Raw genomic sequence first — 27,639 nt, forward strand, 5'->3', positions numbered from 1 at the left:
ATCCACTAATCCCATTGATAAAAAAATTTCATGACCAAAAACTTGTCCACGTGCATGGCATGAGACATGTCAACTTCATATAAATCATCATCAAATACCAAACCCTAACTCCCTGCCAACCTTGGTAATACCCAAAAGAAAATGAAACCTAATAAATAAAATATAAAGTAAAAGAAATAATGAAGATGGTAGTGAGTTGGCATATTTGAATTTTTTGATTGTGAGTGGTGGAAGCATTTTACTTTATTTAATCAAATATTTTTTCTCTCTCTCTCTCTTACTTTCATTTTCACCTTTGCTTCTCCTCAACGTTCGGTAGCACAAAAAACAATGCTACATTTTCATCACAGCCGGCCCATCACGGACATATCACGGTCGTCGATTTAGTCAAAAGTAGAGCAGTCATTAGGATCAAGGGCCTGGATTAGAGAGAGGTGTCACAGGTGCTGAGCTGTGACGCCTGCCTTTCCACCACAGAAACATGAGAGAATAGGGCTCTGTTGTGCACTGTACACTTGGGAGTTGCAGTTTTAGAGAGAGAAAGTAGAGAGAGAGAGTGTGTGTGTGTGTGTGAGAGAGTTCCAGATGCTCTGCGAATGGGGAAGTTTCCAGTACAGCAGCGGCTGCACCAGCAGAATGAGGATGAGGTCGTTTCCCGCTTCTTCTGCCGGACATGTTCGGTGGGAATCGTTCGGATTCGTCAGGAGTTCGATCTCAAATGCGTCGTCGTTTTGTTGCTGACCCTCTCTGTCTTTGTCTGCGCCTTGTTCTGGGCTCTTCCTCTCCGCTCTATCAAAACTGGGTTTGATGCAAAAGATTCGATTAAGCTCGGTGGTGAGTCTCTTTTGCCCTTGTTTTGCCATCCTCTAGAGGGTGTTATTTTGTGTGATTAGGGATTTTGAGTAAGTGGGCGTGTGGTGTTTGGGCTTTTCTGATGTTTTTGGTTCATGGGTGTGTGTCATTTCATATCTGCAATTAGGGTTTTGTCAGGTTTTGAGTAGATGGGCATGTTGTGTTTCATCATGTTGTTGCTTTGGTTGTGGTTTTTCTGATATTTTGAGCAAATAGATATGTGTACATATGTGTAATTCACCTTCTTATTAGGATTTTGTGATGTTTTGAGCAGATGGGCATGGTTTTTTTTTCTTTTCAAATCTTGATTTAGGTTCTTAGTGTTGAGTTCTTATTTGATGCTCTGTAAGCAATATTTTTACCCATTTATTGTTTGTTTTGTTGGGTTATGGGTCTATGACCTATCCTAAGGAAGAAGAAAAATTATTTAGGATTTTTCATCTGTTTAAGGATTCTGGCTTAGGTATCTTCCAGGTGTTGCAAACTAAGAGTCCTCTTTATTTTAGTTTCTGTATCTGATTTTTTGATTGATGGATCTGTGTCTTGTTAGGATTGAATTTAGGAAGGACAACATCAATGGGATTAGGATTAGATGCAGAATATGTTCTCTTTGGCCAATTTTCAGTATTTCATCAACAACACTAGATTTTGATGAGGGCTTGCATGGTTGCAATTGAATGTGGAGATGATCATGATTAACTCATCTTATATTAATTGATGGCCATTGCCCTTATCAGGAAAAAAAAAAAAAAAAAAAAAATGTTGATGGCCATTGCCATCTTGTGTTCTTCAGTGCACTGTTTCTGTGGTGTTTGTTTATAAAATTGTATTATTTGCTTACCAAAGAAAAATAAATTGATGGCCATTGTTGAAATTGCCTGTTTGTGAATGTAGATGCATTAGTTGGTAAGTAGATGCCATGTAACTGACCAACTTGGTGACCTTTCTATATCAATAAAGTGAAGTATTGATTACTGAAGTTTTGGTCATTAGTCCATAGCTTCTTTCATTTCCTTTTTTGTGAGTAAATAAAATCCATTAGCAGTGCCAAAAGATGGGACCAACCACAACTCAAGTACATGCCTAAGATACAAAGCAATGCCAAGGAAATGAAGGAAACCGATGAAGCTACAGAACACAAATGCCTGATAAATCCTGCAGGGAATTCCCATTTAATATTTGAGAGCCTGACATCCGGTAGTACAACGAAGGCCTCCTTTCAGAGAACCATAATTAAACGTAGGCTGGATGCCTTCCAAAAGTTTCCTCATTTTGTTCAAGAGGTTACCAGACCACCCTTTCCATTGATGTTGTTGGGAAAACCTAAGACATTCCCACCAAAAAAAGGAAGAAGTACCAAATCTCTGAATTCATCTTGAATGAACTAGGAGAGGAAAGACTATCTCCTCTTTTTGTTTTTTGCACATTAGCACCAATGGGAAGAGCTAAGATGCACATATTCCCCTTCCCGCACTGTGACTACTGAATTGTTAGTGGTTAAGAACTTTCCTGTTGCCGTGTCCATCTGAAAAAAGAAACATTCAAGAGAACTCCCACCACACAGAATATCCTCCAAGGGAAACTCTCCCGCTCTCCTCATTTTATAATCATGGTAGCATTTCAAGAAAAGCTGCCATTCATAACTTTTTCCTCGTTATGTTGTCCACTCTCCTCTCCTCAGCCTCACCTCATACAAACACCCAAAAACACATCAATTTTTTCCAATCTCAATCTTGAAATGGACACTATTGGAATGCATGTAGAAATAAAAGATTCAAAAGAGTTCTTATATATGGAACCTATAACTATCTTGAGGTCTCACAGTTGTTGAACTAGTTAAAACCCAAACCAAGAGAGATTTTGTTAAGCCAAATCCACCATAATCCTAAAAGGTAACTTGCTATGTTAAACTACCAGTGATGGTGTTGGTGGTGTTTAAGACTATTCGATAGGTCCATGAGACAAAGATGGATTTGGGAAGAAAGAAAATAATTTCATTGAAAATGATCATAAGGGCAAATATTTAGGTGTTGTTTGGATACGTTTCTTGTTTTCTATTTTTAAAAACAAGGAATAATAGTAGTTCTTATATGAAATGCAAGACGTCTAAAAAATTTATCTCAAAGATAATGGTTTCTAAAAACTATTTTAAAAATTGAGGTATAAGAAAATTTTTACTATCTCAAATTTAAAAAATTTTTAAAGTAATTTTTAAGAACATAAAGTAAGTTCATACTTTTTTGTCTAAGACTTCTTACATTTTATATGAAAATTACTACTATTTTTTTATTGTTTTTTTTGTTTTTACAAACAAAAAAATAGTAGGTGTATCCAAATGAGACCTTAATTTCCTTATGATGAATTTTATGGTTTTCTTATTATTATTATTATTTTTGTGTGATTTTGTTAGTAATTTCTTATTTTGGAGAGTTTTCTTTTTTATTATATATATTTGTCTTTAAATTGAGGTTTACATGTTGTTCCGCTATTAAGCTTATGCCTTAACCCATTCGGAAAAAATGCCTCAACACCACCTTTTGCCCTTTGAAATATTGAATCAATGATGAAGGACTCTCTTTCCATCATAATAGCATAATAATTTGCAAATTAGTAATTTGAATTACCACATGATGCATAAATGCCTTTATCTTGTAAAAAGGTGATGGAGAATTTCATCATATATCTTATTGAAATGACTGGGAAAGTTCATTCCAAGAAAGTATTAGTAATTGGTCCACGTACATGCGTCATGATCAATGCATATTATTTTATATTAGCTTGGAACTAGAGTAAACACATTGATTAAAAAATTTCCTGACCAATAACTTGTTCAAGCGAATTGTATGCCCCTATGGGAAATGCCAAGTTCACAAACTCATCATTAACACCATTCCTAACTCCCAACTTAGAGTAAAACCCAAAAGAAGAAAAAACCCTAATAAATAAAGTAGAAGAGAATTTTTTTTTTTTGATAGACAAAAAAAGTAAAAGGGAAACGTAACATGAAAGTGTTTTGGCACATTTGAATTTTTGTTTGCAAGTCGTAGAAACATTTCACTTATTTAGTCAAATACTTCTCTCTATTCCTTTCATTTTCACCCCTGCTTCACAACATTTGGTAGCACAAAACAATGCCACATTTGCATCATAGCCAAGTCCATCATAGAAAAATCGTCATGCAGACTTCATCAAACCTGAATAAGTCAGCGAAATCAAGGGCCCAGATCAGCCATGATCCTGACAGATGCCCTTCTCTGACACCACCCTTTCCACCACAAAAACGTAAGAGAATAGGACTCCTTTGCACTGTACACTTGGGGTTTCAGTTTTAGACAGAGAAAGTAGAGAGAGAATTTTTGAGTTACAGAGGCTCTGCAAATGGGGAAGATTCCAGTACAGCAGTGCCAGCATCTGCAGAATGAGGATGAGGCCTCCTTGCGCTTCTTCTGCCATAGATGTTTGGTAGGTATCATTCAGATTTGTCAGGGGTTCGATCTCAAGTGCACCATCATTTTGGTGTTGAGCCTCTCCATCTTTGTCTTCGCGTTTTTCTGGGCCCTTCCTCTCCACCCTGTCAAAACTGGTTTTGATGCAAAAGATGCGATTAAGCTTGGTGCTGTGTCTCTTCTGCGCTTGTTTTTTCATGCTTCATTTATTATTATTATTATTTTATTTTATTGTGTAATTAGGGGTTTTGAGTAAGTGGGTGTGTGGTGTTTGGGGTTTTCAGCTGTTTTTGGTAGAGCATATGTGCCATTTCATTTATGCAATTAGGGTTTGTGGTGTTTTGAGTATATGGGTATTTCTGTTTCATCTTTTTATTGTTTTGATTGTGGTCTATGTGCATGTGTGGTGTAATTCACCTTCTAATTAGGATTTTCTAATGTTTTGAGCAGATGGGCATGGGTTTTTTAAAATCTTGTTCTGGGTTTATGGTGGTTGAGTTCTTTTAATTCTCTATGAATAATATTTTTATCCGTTTATTGTTTGATTTTTTGAATGGTGGGTCTATGACCAATCCCAAGGAAGAAGAAAATTTATTTATGTATGTTTATCTGTTTAAGGATTTGGATTGGGTATTTTTTGGGTGTTCCTAAACTAAGAGTCCTCTCAATTTTCGTTTCTGTATTTAATTTTTAGTGTGAATCTGCGTCTTATATGGCTTCGATATAGGAAGGTTTACATAAATGGGGAAAATTTGAGATATGTTCTCTTTACGCAAATTTTCAGTATTGGAGCAGTGGATTTGGAGAGGACTTGCATGGCTGGAATTGAATGAAGAGAGCAATAGCATTCTTCTTTGGAGTTTAATCGTAATTAAGAGAGCTTTTATAAATTGATTGTCTTTTTTGCAATTGCTTGTTTGTGGATGTAGATGCTTTAGTTGGTAAGTAGATGCCATGTAGCTGACAAACCTGGTGACTTTTCTATATCAATATATTTTTTTTTTGATAAGTAAATAAGATTTCATATATAAAAGAGACGCTAAAAAAGCGACTCAATGTATACAATACCTATACACCTGCCTTCATCAAGGCCAAAAAACAAAGATAGCCCAACACCACAATCCTACTTAGAGCCCAACCAATCAATAAAATTCTATATCAATATATTTTAATCATGAAGTATTAATTGCTGAGGTTTTGGTCATTACTCCATAGCATTATTTTCTTTTTCTTTTTTAGTAAGTGAATAAAATCCATTAGTGGTGCCCAAAAATGGGGCCATAGCTCAAGTATACATGGAGAATGCAAGGCTTTGCCAGAAAAGAATGGAAACCAACTAAACTATATAATACAAATCGCTGATAAAATCCAATTGAGAATCCTTGTTACTATTGACCGCAGATCATGCAGTATGACGGAGTAATGGAGACCTTCTTTCAATGATTCAAATGAAACAAAGGCTGGATGTCTTGCAAAGTTTCCCTTCTTTCTCTCTCTCTTTTTTTGGTGAGCTTTCCATGCCACCTTTCATAACTCCATTGATATTGTTGGGAAAACCTAGGGCACTCTCACCAACGGAAAGAGAAAGTGTTAAAGCTCCAAACTCATCTTTAATCGAATTAGGAGATGAAAAATGGTTTCCTTCTCATTTTTTGGACATCTGACACCAATTTGGAAGAATTCCCTATCACCCTCACCCACCCCCACTCCCAATGCCTTTATGTGAAAGAAGAGACCTCCAAGAGACCTTTGCCACACAAAATATCCCCGAAACAAAAACTTTCGCACTCCCCTTGTTTTATGATCATTGTAGGTTTTCAACTGAGAGAGCGCTATCCTTGACTGTTTCCACATTATTTATCCCCTCTTCTCTCCCAACTTTACCTCATACAAACAGCCAAAAGTATATCAAATGTTTACAATTCCAGTCTTGAAGTGGACAATCTTGAATGAGTGTGTTAACCAAAGATTTAAAAAAAAAAAAATGGAAATTCTCGCCCTTACAATGGATCATCGTTGCTAGCAATGCCAAAAAGATCTATACATGACTTTACAATGGATCCCACACATATCATTCGGTAAACTAAAATTTCACTTGCCTCCCAGCACTCGCTTGAAATGAGAGAGGTTTCCAAAAGTATCATCATGCAAAATTGACAATCTTATCACTTGTTCTCCATTGAGAATTTTTTCTTTATCTCTGTCTTCTCTAGATTAGTTATTTTTTTCCCTTAAATAGGTTGAGCTTACTTTACATAAATCCTTCCTCCTTTTCCTTTTCAAGAAGGAAACCTCAATTATTTTATTGACATCCATATTAATTTGGAATTCTTTGGCTCCTTTGAACTCAAAACATTTGCATAATAGTGGCTCACAGTAAAGTTAATATGGAGTGATTTGCTTGATATTAGGAGGCCATAAAAAGCTACTAGCCCTAATAGGTGCATTCTTTGGGAGGAGAGGGGAGTCAAATGACCATCACTTTTTTCTTTGTCCTTTTCCATTTAGGTTGTAGTGGCATCTTTTCCACTAGGCTAGGATCTATTGGGTGACCTTGAACGGGTTCCTAGACATGTTTCTTATTTCCTTTCAAAGCTTTGGTAGGGTAGCAAGGATATTGTGCTTTAGTAGGCACCTTCTGGATTCTTTAAATTGGAAGGAACGATCAAAGCTTTGGAGGCTAAAAATGATCAATTATGCTCCAAAAACCTTAAGAGGGAAGGTAATCCCCCTATAAAAAGGGAGAGTTCAGGCTTCTCCCCTCTCTTGGCGAGCCTATTAACTCTTTGGTTTTGATGATCTTAAACAAAGAACCCACCTCACTACAAATGTAGGCCATATTTTTGTGGCAGATGATTGTATCTCCAGTGTCCTTTTCCTATGAGCCACCTGAAATATGATGATCTCTCACTCCTTAACAAATATGTTTGAAATAGCCAATGATTTAACTTGCATCAGCCCTTCGAATAGCACTAGAAATTTTGCCTTGATAGCTAGGCAAAAACCTACAAATTTCAAGAAAACCTTTATAATCATCCACCTTTTGTCTCTAGATAGGCCACCAATTCCCATCTGACCCAGGTTGTTTGAGCAATACCAATCAAGTCTCAAGTTTCCCTGCACCTAATTGATTGGGCCCTGATTTTTTATCCCCTCTTAATGGGTAACAGGAATTGTTATACTAAATGGAACACTTGCAAATCTTGGTAGTTGACATCTCAAGAATCTTGCAGTAATGCAACACTTCTAATAGGTTATCCATAGATCTACATTTGCCTGTAAATATTCTAGTGTTCCTCAAACTGGATTACACTAAAGATAGCTCCTCTCCACAAAGCTCTCACCTTAAGGTGGGTCATAGACCTAGGACAGAGATAAACTACATATATGCAATATCTCAAAGTATAACCATGCTATCTCCTTCACGCAAAGCAACCTATGCCAAAGTAGCATTAGGATAGTGAAGAAAAAGATGATTAACTAATTTACTTCTCATGCCATACAGGCATATAATCCCACACCACACTATGTCACGTTGTGTTGGTACACTGGGTGAGGTTGAAGAATCCAGACATCATGAGTGTTGATAATGCTTTTATCTGAAGTTGACTTCTTGGAGTAAAGAATTTTAATTTCTGACAAGACCTTTTAAGCCTAGAATATTTTCTACTCAAGAAGTGCGTTAGTATGTTATGAAGCATATTGATGAAACACACTCTACAGTATTTTAACAGTCAAAAGGAGTTTCCAATGATCAAGAAGTTATGTCAAAGTGGACCTTAAACTTCCTCTATTTGGTACAAGTGCTCTTTTCTTTCAAGTTATATATTAAATAATTTTGGGGTATTCTGAGTATGCTAGGAGGAGGTGCTGTATATTAAAAATGGTTCACATTGTAAAGCCCATGGATCTTATTCTACTGTATCCTTCCACTGCTAAACTCAAACTACATTTCACTAAGATTTGAAAGGATGAAAAATATTTGCAAAATGGATAAAGTTGATGATGTTAGTTTCATGAACTTCATTATGGTCTAGTGTCTTTGGGAATCCTAACATCTTTTACTTTGTAATTATTTATTAAATTAAAAGGACTTGGTTCTGTAATAGCTTTTACTTCATAATTATTTATCAAATTATGAGGACTCGATTCTGTTTGACTACTCTCAGTTGTGGCTTCCTGGTTTCTTTTCTAATATTGGATGCTTTATGTGTATTTTCAGCTACGGTTCAAGCATGCTTCAAACTGCAAAAGCCAGTTTCGTTGCTTATTCCACACATTCGAAGATTAGAGTATGATATCTCAGGGGAAATAGGTGTCCCATATACAAAGGTTTTCTTTCAAGCCGAGAATTGCATTTTCTTTCATCTTGTTCTCTTTTTGAATAAAGAAAAGATCAACCTAAAAGCAAATGTTCTCAACAGGTGGTTGCTCTATCAATGCACCAGGCAGGTGCTTCTAACTGGACTGATGTGGTGTTTGGTGTTCTTTCGGATCCAATAAATGTTCCAATAAATCCAGTGTCTCTTAGTGTGCTCAGATCATCTTTAATTGAGCTGTTCCTTCAGCAATCCAATCTAACTTTGACAACATCAATTTTCGGGCAGTCATCTATGTTTGAACTTCTAAAGTTTCAAGGCGGAATCACTGTAATCCCTCTACAATCTACTTCCATTTGGCAGATACCACAGGTCCTATTTAACTTTACTCTCCTGAATTCTATATCGGAGATACAGGACAAGTTGGCTCAGCTTAAGGAACAGTTGAAAGTTGGATTGCATCTGAGGCCTTATGAGGTAAACTCCCATTCAAGTAGCTTATTGCACATTTTATTAATGGTACCAATGGTTGGTTGTCTGATGGGATTCACAAAATACAAACCTGGACCAAATCTGGTTTTGATAAGTTTCATAATGGCGAATGAAATAGATAGTTCACAAACAAATATTTAATCCCTTTGCGACTTTCCAATTATTTACAATTCAATGAATTCATGAAGAATGTCAAATAAACCTTTACATTCAATTAATGAAACAGAACCAAAAAAAAAAAAAAAAAGAAGGAAAAGACTAGACAAATAAGAAAGTTGATTTTTTTTTTTTTCCTTTTCCTTGTTTCACCTTTTCTTCTCTGCAGAAAAATCAGATAGTTTATATATTGTTGGTGTGTTGGGTACCTCATAGTGGGTTCTACTTGGGTCCAAATGTTACCTGGCTATTAAATTGTGAAAACCCATCTTGTTCTGGTTTTTTATTAGGTCCAAAAGTATGGTCACAGACCTTAGTACTGGACTTAATTTGTGTCAACAGATAATGGTATCTATTGATACCCACAAGTACATATCAAATCTGATATTGAGTGTTTAACTATACTTTCTTTTGCATGCAGAATGTTTATTTGCAGATAACAAATGTAATTGGCTCAACAGTAGACCCACCAGTTACAGTTCAGGCTTCAATTATGTCAGATTTTGGGATTCTTTTGCCACAGAGATTGAAGCAGTTGGCTCAAACAATTACGGGCTCCCCTTCAAAGAATCTTGGCCTGGATAACTCAGTCTTTGGTACAGTTAAGGGAGTTAGTTTATCTTCTTATTTGGCGGATACGCTTCATGCAACCCCTCCTACTCCTTCTCCAGCTCCATCTCCAGAACCACATGATTATGCAGGACCATCTCCTTCCCCATATGCCAATCTTTCTCCATCATACCCCCCAGTTCTGTCACCTGACACCCATCATGCCTCACCTTGTTCTAACTGCAATGCTTTCCCCCCATCTGCACCAAGCCCTGACGAGGGGCCTTCTCATTCTTTCCCTCCCATTTCAATGTCTCCTTTGCCTCCAGCTGTTTCACCTCGTGCCAGTTCTCCTTACCCACCTCCCCTGGTTCCTAGGACACAGTTGTCCCCTAATCTGTCACCTTCACCAACAGTATCATCTGACACCAGTCAAGACCAGGACAAAGGAACTGGGAAACACATTGTATCTCCACCGTCCTTATACTCAGCATCATCATCATGTAAGTTGTTCCTGCCATCTCTATTTTTTAAAGTGCATGCAGATGTCTTCCTTGTTTATTTGATTCAGATATTTTGATCATTAATGTTGATTATCATTTGGTATCAAAATGAAAGGCTTTGAAGAGATGAAATTGTTTATTAGATTATGATTCTATGTTTTCTTAAACTGCATTCAGTGTGTCTCCACATTAATTTTCCATCTCCCTTTCAATAGCTTTTTTCTGATACATCAGATGTAGAAGTACAAAAAGTGTTTGAAACACAACTTTTTTGTTGCCTCATAGTTTGAGGTGTCCATTTCGCATGCTTTTTACTTTTTGTATTCACATCCTGTGCACTTTGCAGCTTTTGCAGGTTCATCCAACAAGATCTGGTTATTCGTTTTCTCTGGACTAGTCGTGTCTCATTACCTCTTATGGTTGCATATATAGTTCATCTCCGCACCAAACAAATTCAAAACACTTTGACAGCATACTGATGTTGAGTAACCAGTTTTGTTATGGATTAGGATGGTAAAAGCTCCTGTGAAAGCTTTGGTTGGTTTTTTCTTTCTCCAGCAAGAGAGTTTGTACATGAATCCAAAGATGAATTCCAGGTCAAAGCCAAAAGGGCAGGCCTCTCATCTTTGTTCTACATCTGCGATGGCACAAGAGACCGGGAGACACACTACCATAGGAGTTACTCCAAGAGAAGGTGTGACTGGTAATGAAATGAAGACTGCCTTGCAGATTTCAGAAGAATGATAGTAATCCAAGTGTAAGATATGCAGGTTTTTTTTTGTCTTTTTTCCTTTTCTTTTTTTTTTTTAGCAAAAAAATAAAAATAAAAGAGAACAAAAGAAGAAAGAAAGAAAGAAAGAAGAAAAAGAAGCAGAGTTGGGTTAAAACTGATGTCATACAGAACTTTATACATCTTTATGTGAATTCAGCAGATGTTGAATTTTAGAGCTTTGATCAAAGAAATAAGTTGTAGGCCTTGAGAAGCCCCATGGTCCAAAAAAGGTCATTGGGGTATTGTGATTTCATGCCTTCTGTTGTGTTTAACTTATTCCATTTTTCCCAAGCTGGTTACATCTTCAAATCACAACAGGAAACAAAAATCCACAGCCACCCCATATAGGAGCTACCCCCTTGTTCTAAATGGATGGATTTTTCATATTTCAATCAATTACTTCCAGTGATTGACCAGGTAGTTTTCTTCCTAATTTGCTCATAATATTAAGTGATTCCTCTTGCTCTGAAAATGGTAAAACACAAGGCAGTCTACTGTACATTATGAACAGTCTCTTGAGATGCTTCTCTGAATAAATATGACAGAATTGTCTCTGGTTTGACAAACATTAAAACATCATGCCACTGAATCTTTTAGAATAGCATTTTGATAATTCTGTTCTTCATATAAAGCATTTTCCCTAAAATAAATCATTACATTTGGATCCTGGTGTTCCTAGCTTTCAAATAATGGAGAGCTTGAACCTTCATTAGATTTTTTGACAATTCCAGGCACAATACAAGAAGCCAGTTTTGAGAAAACAGGAACACTCTATTTGCATCAGAACATGAACCTCTTCTTCCCAAAACCCTGATAATCCTAAACCCCCTTTCTCAAGAGATGGATTTGTTAAACAAAAAATATGGTGTGAGCAGTTCATGCATACATTAAACAAGAATCTTCAATGTAAAAGAATTTAGGTGGAAGTGGATGAGGGAGAGCTCTGTCAGGAAACCAAGTTTGATTCCAAGTATCAAGGTTTTCTCCTTCTGTTGACGAGGTGGAAAATTGGTGCCCTATCAGCAAATACTCTTCGCCCATCGTTAGACAGGGACTCGTACTTCCATGCAGGACCAAGAAGCCATGATGTCACAAGCCCGCCAAGCAGACCTCCTAACTGAAAAATGCATATGTAACACTCCAAAATCATAAAATATATGAAAACCGAAGTAACAAATAAATACTCTGCCATGAGGTCCCTATTAAGCATCTGGCATGAATTTGCTACAAGAATTAAGTGAAGTTTCCTGCATCTCAATTCATTTTATTGTGGATTGTTTTTCACATAGATGACTGAAAGGCATGTTCCCATTGAAATTTGACAGTAAAAAAGTGTAAATTTCCACAACAAATGTGAAATTTCAACAAAAGCCATCCTTTCTTCATGGAAATTCCCAGATTTTCAAATAAAAAGTTGATATTTCTCTTCCAACATTAAGCATTGCAAGGCAGTGCAAGGCAGTGCAGAAACTGACTGTTAGGAAAAGAAAAACAACGTAATGCTTGTAATTTGAATTTACAATGACTGTGAACTAAGGTTGGGGAAACTAGTGAAAATATTTGAAAAAAAAAATGTTCAGTTGAAGTCCTTTCTTCATTTTTAGTCATTACAAATTACAGATTGCAGGATCACACTCTTAATGCACGATGGGTTCTTCTAAAAACTAACTGTTAATGGGAGGCACTAGACCTGTTTTCCTCCCCCTGCCCCTATATATTTTTTTTCCCCTTCTTCTTTTTCTTTAATACCATTCTTATCAGCACGCCACCTGGAATAACAGTTTTGAAGGTGCATACTGAAGCAGGCATTCAATTAATTGGTATATATATTTTTTTTCTGATAACCAAGGAACCTTCCATGGCCAAGCCTTAGGACTCTCCATGGGGACCCAAACCTTGGGGTGCTAACCGAGTTCAATTACTTGGTATTTAAATGCCAATTATTGAACAAGAAAACAACATCAACAGAAAAAACTATAACACTTACATGGCCCCAATTATCGATGCCTTTAGACAAACACCCAATAACCTGCATGACAGATGCTCATGGCTTTAGTGTGAATCATCAAAGTTGAAAGCATGTGAGAACATTCAAACATTTTTGATACAAAGAAGAGGATTTTAGAGATTACTACCACACCATACGAGTTAGGTCAAGATTGTGGGTAGGCCCATTTGTTTTTGCTCTGCCTGCATCTTTGGTATTTTAAGGATTCTTCATCCTTCATAAGGCAAATCATTTGCTTTTGCCTTTTTTTTTTTTTTTCCTTTCATACAAGCATACCATTTTCAAATGACATAAATCTTCTTTCCAACATAGAATGGTAGGTAATCAGAGTAAACTGTGATGATTCAGATGACTCAAGATTGAGCCATGCACCTTAACTCGTCCAAAATGAAAATTTAGCCACACCATATTACAACAGAATTTGACAGATTGTTGGAATTGATTCAGTAGGTTAGAACACATGACATGACTCAGCTGAGTCACAATTTGATTTCTGAAATTTCCCAAATATGGATTGCGTAACTTTAAAATTTTCTGATATTGGAAAGAGAAAATGGGGAACATACCATGTTCAGTACTATTACGCGTGCTATATGCTGTAAACCTTCTTTACTGTCTCCAACCAGACCTCTATGCCTCATCATAAACACTGAAACTGAGCCAACCTGGTCAAACACAAGGAGTTCAATGAATGGGAGATAATAAGGGAAAAAAATTGCAACAGAGAATAAAATTCAAATTATTAAGAACAATAATAAACCACAGGCCCAAAAAGGTCAGAATCCCTCTTTAAATTTAGGAACTACTTAATTGATTTTTCTTTCATGCAGCTAGACTTCAAAATTGAATGAGGATTATTCCAACGTAATTTTAAAACCATACAAACTACATAGTTCACCAAAATTTTTTGCTGAAGCATAGGCTTAGGACCCAATCAAATGGTAATTTTCATTACATGGAAAAATTACATTTATACCCACAGATTTTCTCAGTTCTGTAATATTTCATCTGGACCAAGTTTACACAATTTAAGGCCAAATGCTGAACCTTTTTCTTCCTAGATTTTCTACCTTTTTTGTGGTTCTAGTTTAACAGACATTTCTTTTGCCAGAACTTCTGGCATGCCACTGTTTAAAAGCATTAGCCAGGGAAGCCAAAGTAGAATTATGGAAGAAAAAGACTTCAAGATGACTTACTAAGCCAAAAATAGCTCCAGATGCACCAACTGCAGGGCCTTTGCATAACCAGTAACTCATTGCTGAACCTGAGTTACGGAAATGAGAGAATCAGAATACTAAAAGTAGGAGTGTTTGAAAATAATCAATTGCATCATCGATTGCAGTGGGATTAAAATGGGCTGTTACTTGCAATTGCAGAAGTGAAATAAACTGCAAGATATCTCCTTGGTCCACTGAGATTCTCCACTGTAGGACCAACAGAATTCAAAGAAAAACAATTAACCTGCAAAGGAAAATCTCTTTCAGACAAAAAAAGAAACTCTAAATCAGCTATAAGACGATAAATTAGCAACAGTAAGACTCACAGCGTACCATCAGATGCCCAATATTTGCATGCAAAAAGGAAGATGTAGCCAGCCTCCAAAACTGCCCTTTGTCAATGAGACTATTAATCTGTTTGCATTTTTAGTTGATCCAAAGGAAATGAGTCCACAAATAGGAAGTTTCAAAATAAAAGTGGACATATACTATAGTTTCTTTTGAAATCTGACCTTAGCTCCCCATAAAAGTAGCTTGCCTTGTGTTGCAGCTTGTCCAATAAAAACTCTGCACAGAGGATTAACAAATAAAAAGCTGTTTCAGCAGTCTGCATAGAAAATATACAGAAGAAGCCCTGGAAATAAAAGATGAGCCCAACAATATAAGGGAATGTGGAGAGAGGATAAAATAAACAAAAAATGGTATTGCATTATCCATAGGAGATGCCACATTATTAAAGCATGGACAAAAATGAAAATTTTTTTCCCAGTCAGAAAAGGTGATACTCACAATACATTAATTGCAATGAGGATATTCGTCCATTGTCTTCCTCTCAGTGAATTTCTTCTGGGTGCCTCTGAGTATGACATTCCCTCATCTCTGGAGCCCTTTCTAGTTTCTTCCCCACCAAAGAAGTATAAGTAGGATGAACATGTAGCGGAAAAGGAATCGCTTGGAAAACTGATCCCTTTAAATTGGATGGCCTTTCCAAACCAGATATTTTTCAGTCCAGGCACATGAGCAAGATGAGCAAGCCTCTGTCAACAAGAAGAATTAGTTGGCAAAAGGAGAAATATGAAACTAAGAAAGCAGCAAGCTCAAATGAAGAATTTGTCATGTTGAATCTAAGTTGCCAAGAAACCAACATAATCCTTTTGTCACCCATTCAAATCAAACTCCTTTGACCAAGCAATTTCAATATCACCCACCACAAAACCAACTCACACTGTTGTAGCCATTATGCATTGGCTTTCATAAAATGAAAGACATATTATTAAATATTTTCTAGAATTATAAAGGAATTGGAAGCTCCCATGTCAGTGTTAAAGCTACCAATTTGACAAAACAGCTTAAGCTAACAATTTGACCTAAAAGCTTAAATCATTAAATAGTCTGGCCAACAACATATGGCAAGCTAACATCCCCTCAAGTGTGGCCCCATATCCCAACATAGAGGAACGAATTACAGATTACGAGTTTTAGTTCAACAGATGAAGAATTGACAGAGAGAAGCAAACTTGCGACCTGATTAACCAGCTTTTTTTTCTTCCCTGTCAGAAAAATTTGCAAAATCTCACGCCATCCAATTCAATTATTAACAAAGATCACCACCGGATTCCTTAGAACCAGAAACAAAGATTCAAGATACAATCTGGGTTTTTATTTTGATGCTGCCTTCGGTTTGTTCTCTGCGAAAGCGGAGGAAAAGTAGAGAAAAGCACTAACAGAACGCAACCAACACCAACTAATTACATTAGGATGGATTAAGCCAGAGACGAAAAATCCTGGGCTCTTCACATCTCCAACATTTTCACAGTAGCCAAACGGAGGGAAATTCTCATGTACCTTGAAAGAGGAACGAAGGAAAAACCCTAGATGAATGTATTGACGATGGATGAAGTGGCCAAGGCGGAGAGAGGCGGCCGTGGTGATGAGGTGGGCGGGTGTGGGGCCGACTCTGGAGAGAGGGAAGCGAGAAGGTTGTGGGACGGCTGCGCCCACCATCACTCCGACCACCACACTCGTACGCAGTTGCAGTTGGAGCGACAGAGGGAGAAAAGGCTATATCATATATGGGGCTACCTGGCCTGTGGCCAAACCGAAGCGAAGGCTATGTGGTCTGTGGTCAAACAGAAGAGAAGGCTATATGGTTTGTGGTCAAACCAGAATTTTCTGTGCTTTTAAGGAAAAAAACTAGTTACATGACTAGGAGTAAAAGAAGATTACAATGAGTACATTGTTGTTAACGGAAACCAGCGATAAGAGCGAGGTAACGGGATTAAGTTATAAGGCAACGGGATTAAGTTATAAAGTAACGGGATATGGTGGTGTTTGTTTTTTTTGGCTTTTTCTATTCAGCTAAAAATAACATATTGACATCATCCAACATAAGTAAAATGAACTTGTTATCAATAAGTTTAATTTAATTATATTAAATGATGTCAATAGATTATATTTAACTGAATAGAAAATACTAAATATTTTGATTTTTTCTATTTAGTCAAAAAACAAACACCACCTAACACTCGATAGACTTCAAGATGCATACTTAACCAAAATGTTTAATTAAGATTACATGATTAATCCAACTTTTTATGCCTATACATTCAAAATTATAGTCTGATTTTTTTTAAATTTTTTTGTTTGTACTTTTAATTGGGTGAAATAATATTCCTTTCTTATAAGGATGGTAACGAATTCATCCCGTTTATTTAAAATAATTTTTATTTTTATTTCTTAAGTTTTATTAAAAAAATTAAATGGGGCGAAATAGTTATGTAAAATTTTCAATTCTGGTCCGTTTTAACATTTTTTTGAAAACTTTTTAATTTTTTTAAAAAATATTTTTTATTTTTTTAATTACATTAAAATAAATATATTTTATAAATAATTAAAATATTATAATTTTTTATAACTTATTTTATTAAAAAAAATATTATTATTATTATTATTATTATTATTAAAAATAGGAAAATACAAATTATATTAAATTAATTATATATTTAGATGAAACGAGATAAGACAACACCCAAACCCGTTAGAAATTCATCTCAAGATTTAAAAAAAAAATGTTCAAGTAAAGTTAAATTCCCACTATCATCTCTTTTATTTTATGCTCGATGATAGATAAATATAAATCCCCACTTCACCGATGTAGGCATGAAAGAAAGGGTTAAGAAAGACAATGTATGAAATAATAGAACTTTAGAGGAGTGAATTTATTGATCTTAATGGAGTCATCAATTGATTTATGAAATTATGTTTGATTAATTTCATAAGAGTCATAGTCAAATGTTTCATTGATACTTAATTTGGAATGGGGATTGAGCTTTTGGCCTTTTCCCCATTAGGCCATGTTTGGTATATTGAAATGAGAAATAAAAATAATTATTTTGTTTTTATTCAATTTTTTTTTTTGAATATGAATAAATTTGATGTTAGGTAACAATTGAAATGAGAATAAAAAAAGAAATAAATTAATAATAATATTAATAATATTTTTTATTTTGATTTAAAAAAACACATTGGAGAGTTTTTTTTTTCTAAATAATAAAATTTTGTTTGGCTGTAAAATTTAAAAGCAATATTTTATTTTTAAGAAAAAAAATTGTTTTTAAAAAATTTATAGGTTGTTGTTATCTAAAAGCAACTTTTAAAAATGAGGATCGGTTTTAGAGAACAAGTGAGAATATTTTCATCAATTTTTAAAAATAAATGAAAAATATAAAGAAATAAAATAAAAGTCATTAAAGCAAATAAAATAGAACATGATATCTTTCTTAGTTCATTCTCTCTTTACTACTCAATATGGATATAAAAAATCTTTAAATATCTTTAAACATGATTTTCATCTATGTTTTTGAATTTCCTTTTAACTTCTCCAACTTTTTTTTATTAAACAAGTAGATTCTAAACCAATATTCAATACAAAAAATTTATTAATTTTTAAAAATAATTTAAAATATAAAAACTGATTCACGTGGAACTTTATATTGATCAAATTAACACTTCAAAATCTCATACTTATTAAATTAAGTCTAACTTAAATTTTACAAATAATTTAAAATTTTAATAGTGACTCATTAATAAATATAAAAAATTTATGGATAAAAATTGGTTTAAAATGATTATTATTATTATTATTATTATTTGTATAGAAACACATTTTTTTTCAATTTTTTCAAATTCGAATGAGACTTCCTACTAAATTTATTAATGATTTTAATAAATTTTAAAAATAATTTGAATCTCAAAAAAATATACATGAGAACTATAAAAAGTAATAGAATGAAACTAATACATTCATGATTTACTACTTTTCCTATATATACAACTATATTTTCTAAATTTTCTCATTAAACAAATAGATTTTAAATTAAATGAGAGATAATTAATTTTTAAAATTCTTTATTGAATCTTTTGATTTTAAAGAATAATTTAAAATTTTAAAAATTGATTAATTAATTACTGATTAAATAAAAATTTAAAAATACCATATGTTTAATTGAGTACTAAATATATACATGTAATGAAAAACATTACTAATTTATTTCCTAAAAATTACTTTAATTTTTTAAAATTTATTTAAAATAAAATAATATTAGTAATTATTAATTTTAAATTATTATTATTACTATTTATTTTTAACAAACTTAAACAATTATGTTCTTATGAGAACGTTAATATCCATATTTTTATAATATTTATAAAAAAAATATAATTTATTCATATTTTATTAAAAAAATAAATTTTTTAATTTATTTGTAATTACAAAATTATTTTTATTTTTAAGTCTGAATTAAATTTGGTTTATATGATATAAATTCAATCTATAATTTTTTTTTTTATAAAATCAAAATAAAAAATTATTTTTAAAAACAATTTATCCAAACAAGTTTTCGATTTTTTATTTTCTAAAGAGATTTTAAAAATAAATAAATAACTTGCAAAGAAATCAAAATATCTTTTATCATTGAGATTCAATTTCTATCAAAATAAATTAAATTTTCTATTTTATTCTTATCATCGTTCCGTTATCCAAACATGACAATAGATGAAAAAAAAAAAAAATAAGACATCCATTCGATCTTCTCATCCATGCTTTGGTGTACAAGGGAGGATGGAAAGATCAAATTTATGTCATTCCTCTCATCTTCATCTCTTGAGAGAATAGAAAATAAATTCAGAGTTTTCTACGAGTTTCAAGAGCAAGTCTAGCTCAAATATACATCACCCACTCAATGATACTCTGTGGTAGCATCTATCAGAAGATTGTGGGTTTTGGAGTTACAATTTGTTCTGCCCCAAAGACAAAGACAACGAACGAGTAATTTAGATTTGCTCAAACTTAGGTAATGAAGATCCTGGTGTAACAACAAATTATTGAGCATGGATGATATCACATCTATCACCATTGTTAATAGTTTCCATCACTTCGTTGCAGGAGAGAAGATTCTTCTGTAAGATTTTAGCTCATCATCATGTTCATAGCAGTTTTCACCATCCAAATCCCTCGCTCAGCCAATTCTGCTAACTCACCTCAGCGCCATATTCAGAGTCCAAAGAGGCTAATGCTTGAGCTGAAACCCCTTTCACTGCATGTACGCATCAGCATCCTGGGTGCAATTTAGTATAGCTTCGATACCTAGGTGATCACACTACATTGTGTGTTTATTTATTTATTTATTTATTTATTTATTTTTATTTTTTATGTTGAGAACTTGAAAAGAAAGAAGAAAAAACACTTCAGGATAGTTAGGAGCTTCAAGTACTGAACAATGCCCCCTAATGAAACCTAACTGCATAATTGAAATGGAGAAATGATGAGGGGAAAAAATGACTATATATATAGAGAGAGAGAAAATACAGGCTATGGACGTACCTGCGAATCCTCGACATCTTTCCATCAGAGCAACCTTGAAATTAGTATATATTGGATATATATACTTACCTGCCTAAGGAACAATTCAATCACAAAGCTAATGTTATAAGCAGCTTCTCCACATGGAATGTGCTGCTGCAGTACACATATTTATGCTATAGAATGAGCCAGGAAGGCCACCAGGTGCCAGCTACAGGAAACAACACAGCTCAGTTTATTATTTGTTCGGCGGTATAGGCGGGTTTGGAAAGAATAAGGCATTCTGTGAAACATGCTTAAAATCTTTCATGATTTTCAGAAAAATGAGGAAGAAAAAGGCATGATTTTGAGTCTCACCTCCACGCCGATTGTACTGGAAATCAAGACCATCTGGGTACCTCCAATTTGGCAATGAACGGAACGACCACATAGAGAACAACTAGTTCCATGGCCAGACTAGGCTGTTCGTCACCTCTTCAACATCAAAATTTTCAGCTCTAGTGTTGTGAACAGCATGAGGGTTGGGGGAAGCTTCCAGCTCATGGCGGCAAACGGGGCAAGAGTTATGAATTCTCAACCAAGGAACAATGCAGTCAGAGTGATACATATGCTTGCAGGGCATCTCCCTCACTTCCTCACCAGCCTGGTATTCCTCCTTGCAAACTGGGCAACAAGGGTCGTTCCTCAAATGGGTGGGTGTCAGCCTTACTGATGGCAAGGCCTCAATGGCTGAAGGGGCAGCAGGTGGTGGCCCAGGCCTGTCATTTTGGGTGTTCTCCCCCGTCACCTCATTGTGAGTAAGCTCCTCCATCGCCTCGTTCAGCACGTCCCTCATGGTAAAATTGCTTCCACCCACTCTGGGCGCCGCCACATTTTCAGGTGCAGCCACCGGCCTACGTGGCCTAGGTGGTCTTCGCAAATGACGGCCGACCCTAGATGGGACATTAATGGAGGGAATACGCATTTCAGTTCCCCATAAAACTCCATTTAAACCAGTGGTTTGCGGCCTCCTTGGGAGCAGAATAACATCCATATCCTCCAACAGCACAGCTGCCAGGACTCCTAGGCCTGTAAAAGTGGGGACAAGCCTTTGCCTCGGTGCATGGAACTCATACTGGAGTCTGCATGAGCAAAAAGGACATAGAAGAATTTCTGATAGGATCCCGGAGGCAATCCTCACTGTTCTTTGGCAATGCTGGCACCAGTAGTAATGGTAGGTTCTCATTCTTCGGGTACCATGGTGGACTATTACGCGAGGACGACGGTCCAAGGACATGGATTGGGAGCTTTGAAGTGGATGGAGTTGGTTTTTGATTTCTTGGTGGGTTATGAATGATGGTTTTATATGAGGTTTGATGAAGATAGAGGAGAGAAAGGAATGGCTTGAGGAGGTACGGAAAGGGATTCCAAATCTTTGAGTCTAAAACATGTGATTGATTTTGCTTGTACATCTCATTTTCATCCTATGAGTGGAGAAGTGATTCTAGGGTTTTGATTGCATATGAGAATTTGAATTACGCCTGAGGTAGGTCAAATCGTGCATACTAAGTTGTACCATTGAGTCATTAGTGACCGATCACATTATGTGACATGTACGTTTGAAGTCTCATAGTCTTGTATTAAAGTTTCTTTTATTATTTTATATTTTCATCTCATTCATTTATATTTCATCATATTTATTTATATCTTAATTTTATTAGTTTGTATCATCACAAAATGACCAAAATTTCACCACACATCTAGCAATGGAATGGATTCACAACACTATTTGATGTGTTCTTATTGGTTCTAATAACTAAGAAGTTCAAGTTCAATATTTTTATATGTTGCTTCCACTTAAGGAATGCGTTGAAAAATATCGAAAAAATAAATATAGATGCATGATAAAATTTTAAAAAATTTTAATTAGAATTTAAAATATTTTCTTTCTTATCCTTAAATATTTTTATTTATTTATTAATATCATTAAATCATTAAATCATATTAAATGATTGTTTGATAAATCAACTTAATAACTTAAAATCACTTAACAACTTAATTTAAGTCATTAAATAAATTAAATATGTTTGGTAAAATAAACTTCAAATAAAAAACAACTTTAAGTAACAAATAAAAATAATTAACTTATTCTTAAATTCATGTATTCATTTAGCATTTTTACCATCATTTCCCTAATTACATTTACGATCTATTTTACTATTTCAAGATTTCCATTATTACTTGATATTTTTTTGTCTAGTTATAATTTATTTAGAATAAATTTTAAGTTGATTTAAAATAAAATTTAAGTTAATTTTATCAAACAATCTTAATACTTAAAATAATAATTAAGTAATAAGTTTTAAATTAATAATTTAAATATAACTTAACTTAAAAACCAACATAAGTTATTAAGTAAAAAAATTAAATTTTATCGTACCCTCTAATGTCTCGTCCTGCTATAAAACTGTGTCTACCTTTGCATACTGTACATAGAAATGGGGCTCATTCCCAAAGTTATATACCAAAAGGTTAAAGGCTGCTAGGAGACAAGAAATTTGAAATATATATATATATATATATATATATTAGAAACTTTAAAAAATAAAAAAATAAAATAAAAATAAAACTCTTCTAAATAAAAATTGAAAAACTGTTTTTTTTTTCTTTTAATAAAAGTAGAAAAAAAACATTTTTAGGATAAAATTGAAAAGCAAAAAGAAATATTCTTTTAATAAAATAGAATTTCCCTTTTTAATAAATTAAGTTTTTCTTTTTAATAAATTATTTTTAAAAATAAATCTTTTTTTTTAGAATTTGAAATCGCAATTTTTTAATAAATTTAAACTTTTTTTCTCTAAATTTTTTTATAATTAATTTAAAATATTTTTTTTAGGATAAAGCAAGGATAACTTTTTTCAAAAATAAATTGTAATGTTTTTCTAAATAAATTTAAGTGGTTTTCTTTTAAAACATAAATGAAATTTTTTATAAATATTTTCTAATTAAAATAGAAATTGATTTTTTTCAACAAAAAAAAGATTGAAAGATATTTTATAAATAACATTTTTTTATTTAATCAAATAAAAAATTAGGGTATTTTCCAAGTGATTACCACGTGTATAACCAACTAGCATTTTAAAAATCTAATGTATCATCTTCATGAGTATATATGTAGACCCAAAATTTATCCTAAATTTATTTTTACTTTTTGAGTCAATTTTAAAACCGATCACAGTTAAATTTTTTTCTCCACTCATACCCTTTATACTTTTACTTTACTTTTCTTTTTCTTCTTTTTCCTTTTTCTCTCCCATACCTACCCCACCCCTCCCTCCCTCCCTCCATCCAAGTACCGGGGTGGTAGTAGATCATCCGGATGTATAGGTGTAGACCCCCTCCCGGGGAGGAGTTTTTGGGTGATTTTTCTATCATGATTACTCTTTTGACCACCCCAGAATTAAGCTGATGGGGGGCGGCCAGATTGGACAGGAAACAGAGAGTAGGTATGAGCTTGTAGAGGAAGTTTTCGGGGATGGGGGATCTCCCGGGGGTGGTAGCAAAAAAAAAAGGAGAAAAAAGAAAGAGCAGAGAGGTCGTAGAGAAGAGAGAAAAAAGGGGAACCGAGCGGGGAACTAGAAGGAAAGCACCTTGAAGGGCAGAGGTTCAAGTATCCTTCTTTTGATTACGTTCACTCCTCTTCATAGCATTATCTGAATATATATGAGATCCTATATGGGCGTTTGATAGTGTTTGCTGGGGTTTTCCATTTATTTTTATAGAATCTGAGCTTGTTCATATCCATTCTATGTGTGTTTCCCCACCGGTTTTGGCCCCTGTTTCGATGCTTTCATATGAGATTATTATCATTCATGTTTTGATTTCGTTTTTGAAACTCACCCACCCGCGCGCATAAGGACCATGTGTGCGCACTCATCCTAGCTTCCATCCAACCCATTTGCTGCATATTTATTCAATCATTCAAACCCATTTCTCTCTTCGTGCCCACTGCTAGTAGCTTCCTTCACCATCACCCTTATTACTTCATTCTTTCTAAACCCAATAGAACCCGCCATTCTCACTACCCATCTAGCCAAACCATTCCCATGCAAACCTATTTTTTAGTCTCATGCATGCAATCACCTTCAATGAGCCCATCACTCTCATTCTCCCCACGTCTCCATACCCACCTTTGAACCTCACTTCTCTCTCTAAAAAAATGCAAAACTGGATGAGGAAGTCGTGTAAGCTGAGTTGGGATGAATGCCAGCCGTGAAGGCTATCCAAGTGTTGGAGCTTCAAGTGATACATGCAGACGCCAGCCATGCGCAACCCCCACGACGCCGCCTTCATAGATGGCAAACCCCGCGTCCTCCAAGCTACTGCCGGCGCTCATGGCGAGGACCTCCCCATCACCTCCGGCGTCGCGGGCGATCCTAGCTCCGGCGGCCATGGCACCCTTGCTGGGGAGCTCCATGTTGAAGACGATGCCCAGGAGGAGCATTTAGTCTTGATGGGTTATGGACTTAGGCTTGATGGAGATGGAGCCCAAAGCTATTTTAATGAATGGACATGGACTTGGGCTTATGGACTTGGGCTTGATGGAGATGGAGCCCAAAGCTCTTTTAATGATGGACTTGGACTTGGGCTTATGTTGGACTTGGGCTTGAGGGTGATGATTTTTTTTTTGCTAAGTGGGCTTGGGCTTTTGATGGAGATGGAACCCAAAGCCCTTTTAAATCTTATTATTATTATTATTATTATTATTAATTCAACTTTCAAAATCTTATTATTATTATTATTATTATTATTATTATTATTATTATCATCATTATCATTAATTAGAACTCTCGAAATCTTATTAATATTATTATTATTATTATTATTATTAATTCAAACTCTCAAAAATCTTATTATTATTATTATTATTATTATTATTAATTCACACTTTCAAAACCTTATTATTAGTATTATTATTAATTCAAACTTTCGAAATCTTATTATTATTATTATTATCATTAATTAGAACTCTCGAAATCTTATTAATATTATTATTATTATTATTATTATTATTAATTCAAACTCTCAAAATCTTATTATTATTATTATTATTAATTCAAACTTTCAAAACCTTATTATTATTATTATTATTATTAATTCAACTTTCAAAATCTTATTATTATTATTATTATTATTATTATTATTATTATTATTATTATTATTATCATCATTATCATTAATTAGAACTCTCGAAATCTTATTAATATTATTATTATTATTATTATTATTAATTCAAACTCTCAAAATCTTATTATTATTATTATTATTATTATTAATTCACACTTTCAAAACCTTATTATTAGTATTATTATTAATTCAAACTTTCGAAATCTTATTATTATTATTATTATCATTAATTAGAACTCTCGAAATCTTATTAATATTATTATTATTATTAATTCAAACTCTCAAAATCTTATTATTATTATTATTATTATTAATTCAAACTTTCAAAATCCTATTATTACTATTATTATTATTATTAATTCAAACTTATTATTATTATTATTATTAATTCAAACTTTCAAAACCTTATTATTATTATTACTATTAATTCAAACTTTCGAAATCTTATTGTTATTATTATTATTATTATTATTATCATTAATTCAAACTTTCAAAATCTTAAGATTATTATTATTACAAATTCAACTTTCAAAAGTCTATGGTCTCGCAGTTCAATTTCCTAAAGTCCGTTTCTCATTTTCTTTAACAAATTTCAATTTAATTACCGGAGCGCTAATCTTTTAAATTTAATTCCAAATACTCCAATTTTCAAATAAACTCCAATAATCCAGTTTTCACTTGAATAGTTTTAATCCCATTTCAGTTCCTAAATAATCTTCTGGTCTTCTTGATTGTACATAAGCAATAATGATTCCTTCATAATTCTAAAACACGGGATTTGTGAGATTAGTTCGTGGGCAATAAATCGGGCTTTGGTAGGGGGGGGGGGCATGTTTGATCCCTATTGACTGTCAACTGTTGTGCTTAATATATTTTGCTTGATTTTCATTTTGCACTCCGATATGCATGAGCTATAATTTGTATTCGTTAATTGTGTACTAATCTCGTTTCTTGATAGCGCATTGTGACTCGTGGCCCAGGTATGCATACATTTTCGTTTTGATCATTCTCTATGCATGTTCCGATTTTCATATGTGCATGATTTGACTTAGGCATCCATTGACTTTCTTATTGATTGCCACGACGGCTTCATCCTAACAGTAGAGACCCGACTTTAGGGACTTAGAGGGGTGCCACGGTCCGTACTGTACCTTCCCGATAAGTAACCTGACCCCCGAGCCCGATCTGGTTTTTCACAGACCACCTTTTCCAAAACAAGGAGTCACACTTAGGGTTTTTCTTTCTTATTTTGTTTACCCTTTAAAAAAAAAAACAAAAATAAGTGGCGACTTCAAGTCATTTTTAATCAACAAATCAATTTTTCAAATAAAAAATCGAGCCGGCCATCGAGTGGAAAGCACATGTGCCGAAATACGGGGTCCACAATAAGGTCTCTTTTGGTTGTTATTTTTTAAACCTATTCTTAAAAACAATTTTTAAAAACAATTTTTTGTGTTTTTAGAAAAAAAAAAAAAATTATGTTGGGAACTGAATTTTGAAAAACAGTTTTTGTTCTAAAAAAAAACATGTTTGGTTGCTATTTTTGAAAACTATTCTGGAAAACAGTTTTTAAGAACAAATTTTTGTGTTTTCAAAAAAAAAATTATGTTTGGAAACTAAGGGCCTGTTTGGTTGCTGTTTTTGAAAACTATTCTAGAAAACAGTTTTTGAAAACAATTTTTGGTGTTTTTAGAAAAAAAATTGTATTTGGGAATTGAATTTTGGAAAACAGTTTTTGTTCTCAAAAACAAAAAAAATATGTTTGGCTTAGTTAATAAAAAAACATGTTTGAAATAAAATATTTTCTTCAAATAACTTTATATTATAAATTTATAAATATTTTTAAATACACAGTTCATTTAAATTTAAAAAATTATTTAATTTTAAAATTTTTATATAAGTTGATAAATTATTAAAAATAAAATAAAATATAATGTACGTATTTCACATGGGTCTTTTGTCCATCCTACTTTTACAATTAAAAATTAAATTTATAAGCAATATTTAATCATTAGAAATTACAACAAACATCACATAACACTAGCCCCACATCTCTCTTCCTTTCAAGACTGACCTAGCCCTCAGAATATGCCGATGGATATTCCCTTTTGACTGTTTGATTTCAATAATGTTAAAAAATTAATTTTTTAATGTTTGATTTATTACAAAAATATACCATTAAAATTAATTAAAATTTATATATTTTAAATTATATAATCATATCAAAAAATTAAAATAAGTTTGAAGTAGTATATAGAAAATAATTTAATAATTTTAATTTTATTTGTTATTTTTATTT

The 27,639-nt window shown here is 33.6% G+C and overlaps 3 protein-coding genes across 3 annotated transcripts; 1 reads left to right on the plus strand and 2 right to left on the minus strand.

The window, feature by feature from the left end:
- The first annotated feature begins 307 nt into the window (after window positions 1–307).
- Window positions 308–11,337, plus strand: LOC117926717 (mastermind-like domain-containing protein 1). Its single transcript, XM_034845970.1, has 5 exons — window positions 308–834; window positions 8,521–8,630; window positions 8,723–9,094; window positions 9,687–10,317; window positions 10,664–11,337. The coding sequence occupies exons 1-5, from the start codon at window positions 597–599 to the stop codon at window positions 10,747–10,749; spliced, it is 1,437 nt and encodes a 478-aa protein (XP_034701861.1). The 5' UTR covers window positions 308–596; the 3' UTR covers window positions 10,750–11,337.
- Window positions 11,338–11,693: 356 nt separating this feature from the next.
- LOC117926718 (RHOMBOID-like protein 10, chloroplastic) lies at window positions 11,694–16,442 on the minus strand. Its single transcript, XM_034845971.1, has 9 exons — window positions 16,160–16,442; window positions 15,104–15,351; window positions 14,827–14,881; window positions 14,648–14,728; window positions 14,462–14,558; window positions 14,294–14,361; window positions 13,664–13,762; window positions 13,077–13,118; window positions 11,694–12,206 (listed from the first exon to the last, which is right to left on the minus strand). Exons 1-9 carry the CDS (start codon window positions 16,316–16,318, stop codon window positions 12,063–12,065), a joined length of 993 nt encoding a protein of 330 aa, XP_034701862.1. The 5' UTR covers window positions 16,319–16,442; the 3' UTR covers window positions 11,694–12,062.
- Window positions 16,443–20,023: 3,581 nt separating this feature from the next.
- On the minus strand, window positions 20,024–21,461 carry LOC117927329 (E3 ubiquitin-protein ligase RZF1-like). Its single transcript, XM_034846815.1, has 2 exons — window positions 20,532–21,461; window positions 20,024–20,385 (listed from the first exon to the last, which is right to left on the minus strand). Exon 1 carries the CDS (start codon window positions 21,448–21,450, stop codon window positions 20,614–20,616), a length of 837 nt encoding a protein of 278 aa, XP_034702706.1. The 5' UTR covers window positions 21,451–21,461; the 3' UTR covers window positions 20,024–20,385; window positions 20,532–20,613.
- Window positions 21,462–27,639: the final 6,178 nt, after the last annotated feature.

Source organism: Vitis riparia, chromosome 12 (assembly GCF_004353265.1).
Source record: "Vitis riparia cultivar Riparia Gloire de Montpellier isolate 1030 chromosome 12, EGFV_Vit.rip_1.0, whole genome shotgun sequence".
Taxonomy (NCBI): domain Eukaryota; kingdom Viridiplantae; phylum Streptophyta; class Magnoliopsida; order Vitales; family Vitaceae; genus Vitis; species Vitis riparia.

What these genes read in the sequence shown, in the direction of transcription:
- LOC117926717 (XM_034845970.1), top strand. Translation starts at nt 597, where the DNA reads ATGGGGAAGTTTCCAGTACAGCAGCGGCTGCACCAGCAGAATGAGGAT. An exon ending in AGATTCGATTAAGCTCGGTG is followed by an intron (nt 835 to 8,520) that starts GTGAGTCTCTTT and finishes GTGTATTTTCAG; the next exon opens with CTACGGTTCAAGCATGCTTC. An exon ending in TAGGTGTCCCATATACAAAG is followed by an intron (nt 8,631 to 8,722) that starts GTTTTCTTTCAA and finishes TGTTCTCAACAG; the next exon opens with GTGGTTGCTCTATCAATGCA.
- LOC117926718 (XM_034845971.1), bottom strand. Translation starts at nt 16,318, where the DNA reads ATGGTGGGCGCAGCCGTCCCACAACCTTCTCGCTTCCCTCTCTCCAGA. An exon ending in TACTTTTATGGGGAGCTAAG is followed by an intron (nt 14,729 to 14,826) that starts GTCAGATTTCAA and finishes AAATGCAAACAG; the next exon opens with ATTAATAGTCTCATTGACAA. An exon ending in CAAATATTGGGCATCTGATG is followed by an intron (nt 14,559 to 14,647) that starts GTACGCTGTGAG and finishes TTTCCTTTGCAG; the next exon opens with GTTAATTGTTTTTCTTTGAA.
- LOC117927329 (XM_034846815.1), bottom strand. Translation starts at nt 21,450, where the DNA reads ATGTCCTTGGACCGTCGTCCTCGCGTAATAGTCCACCATGGTACCCGA.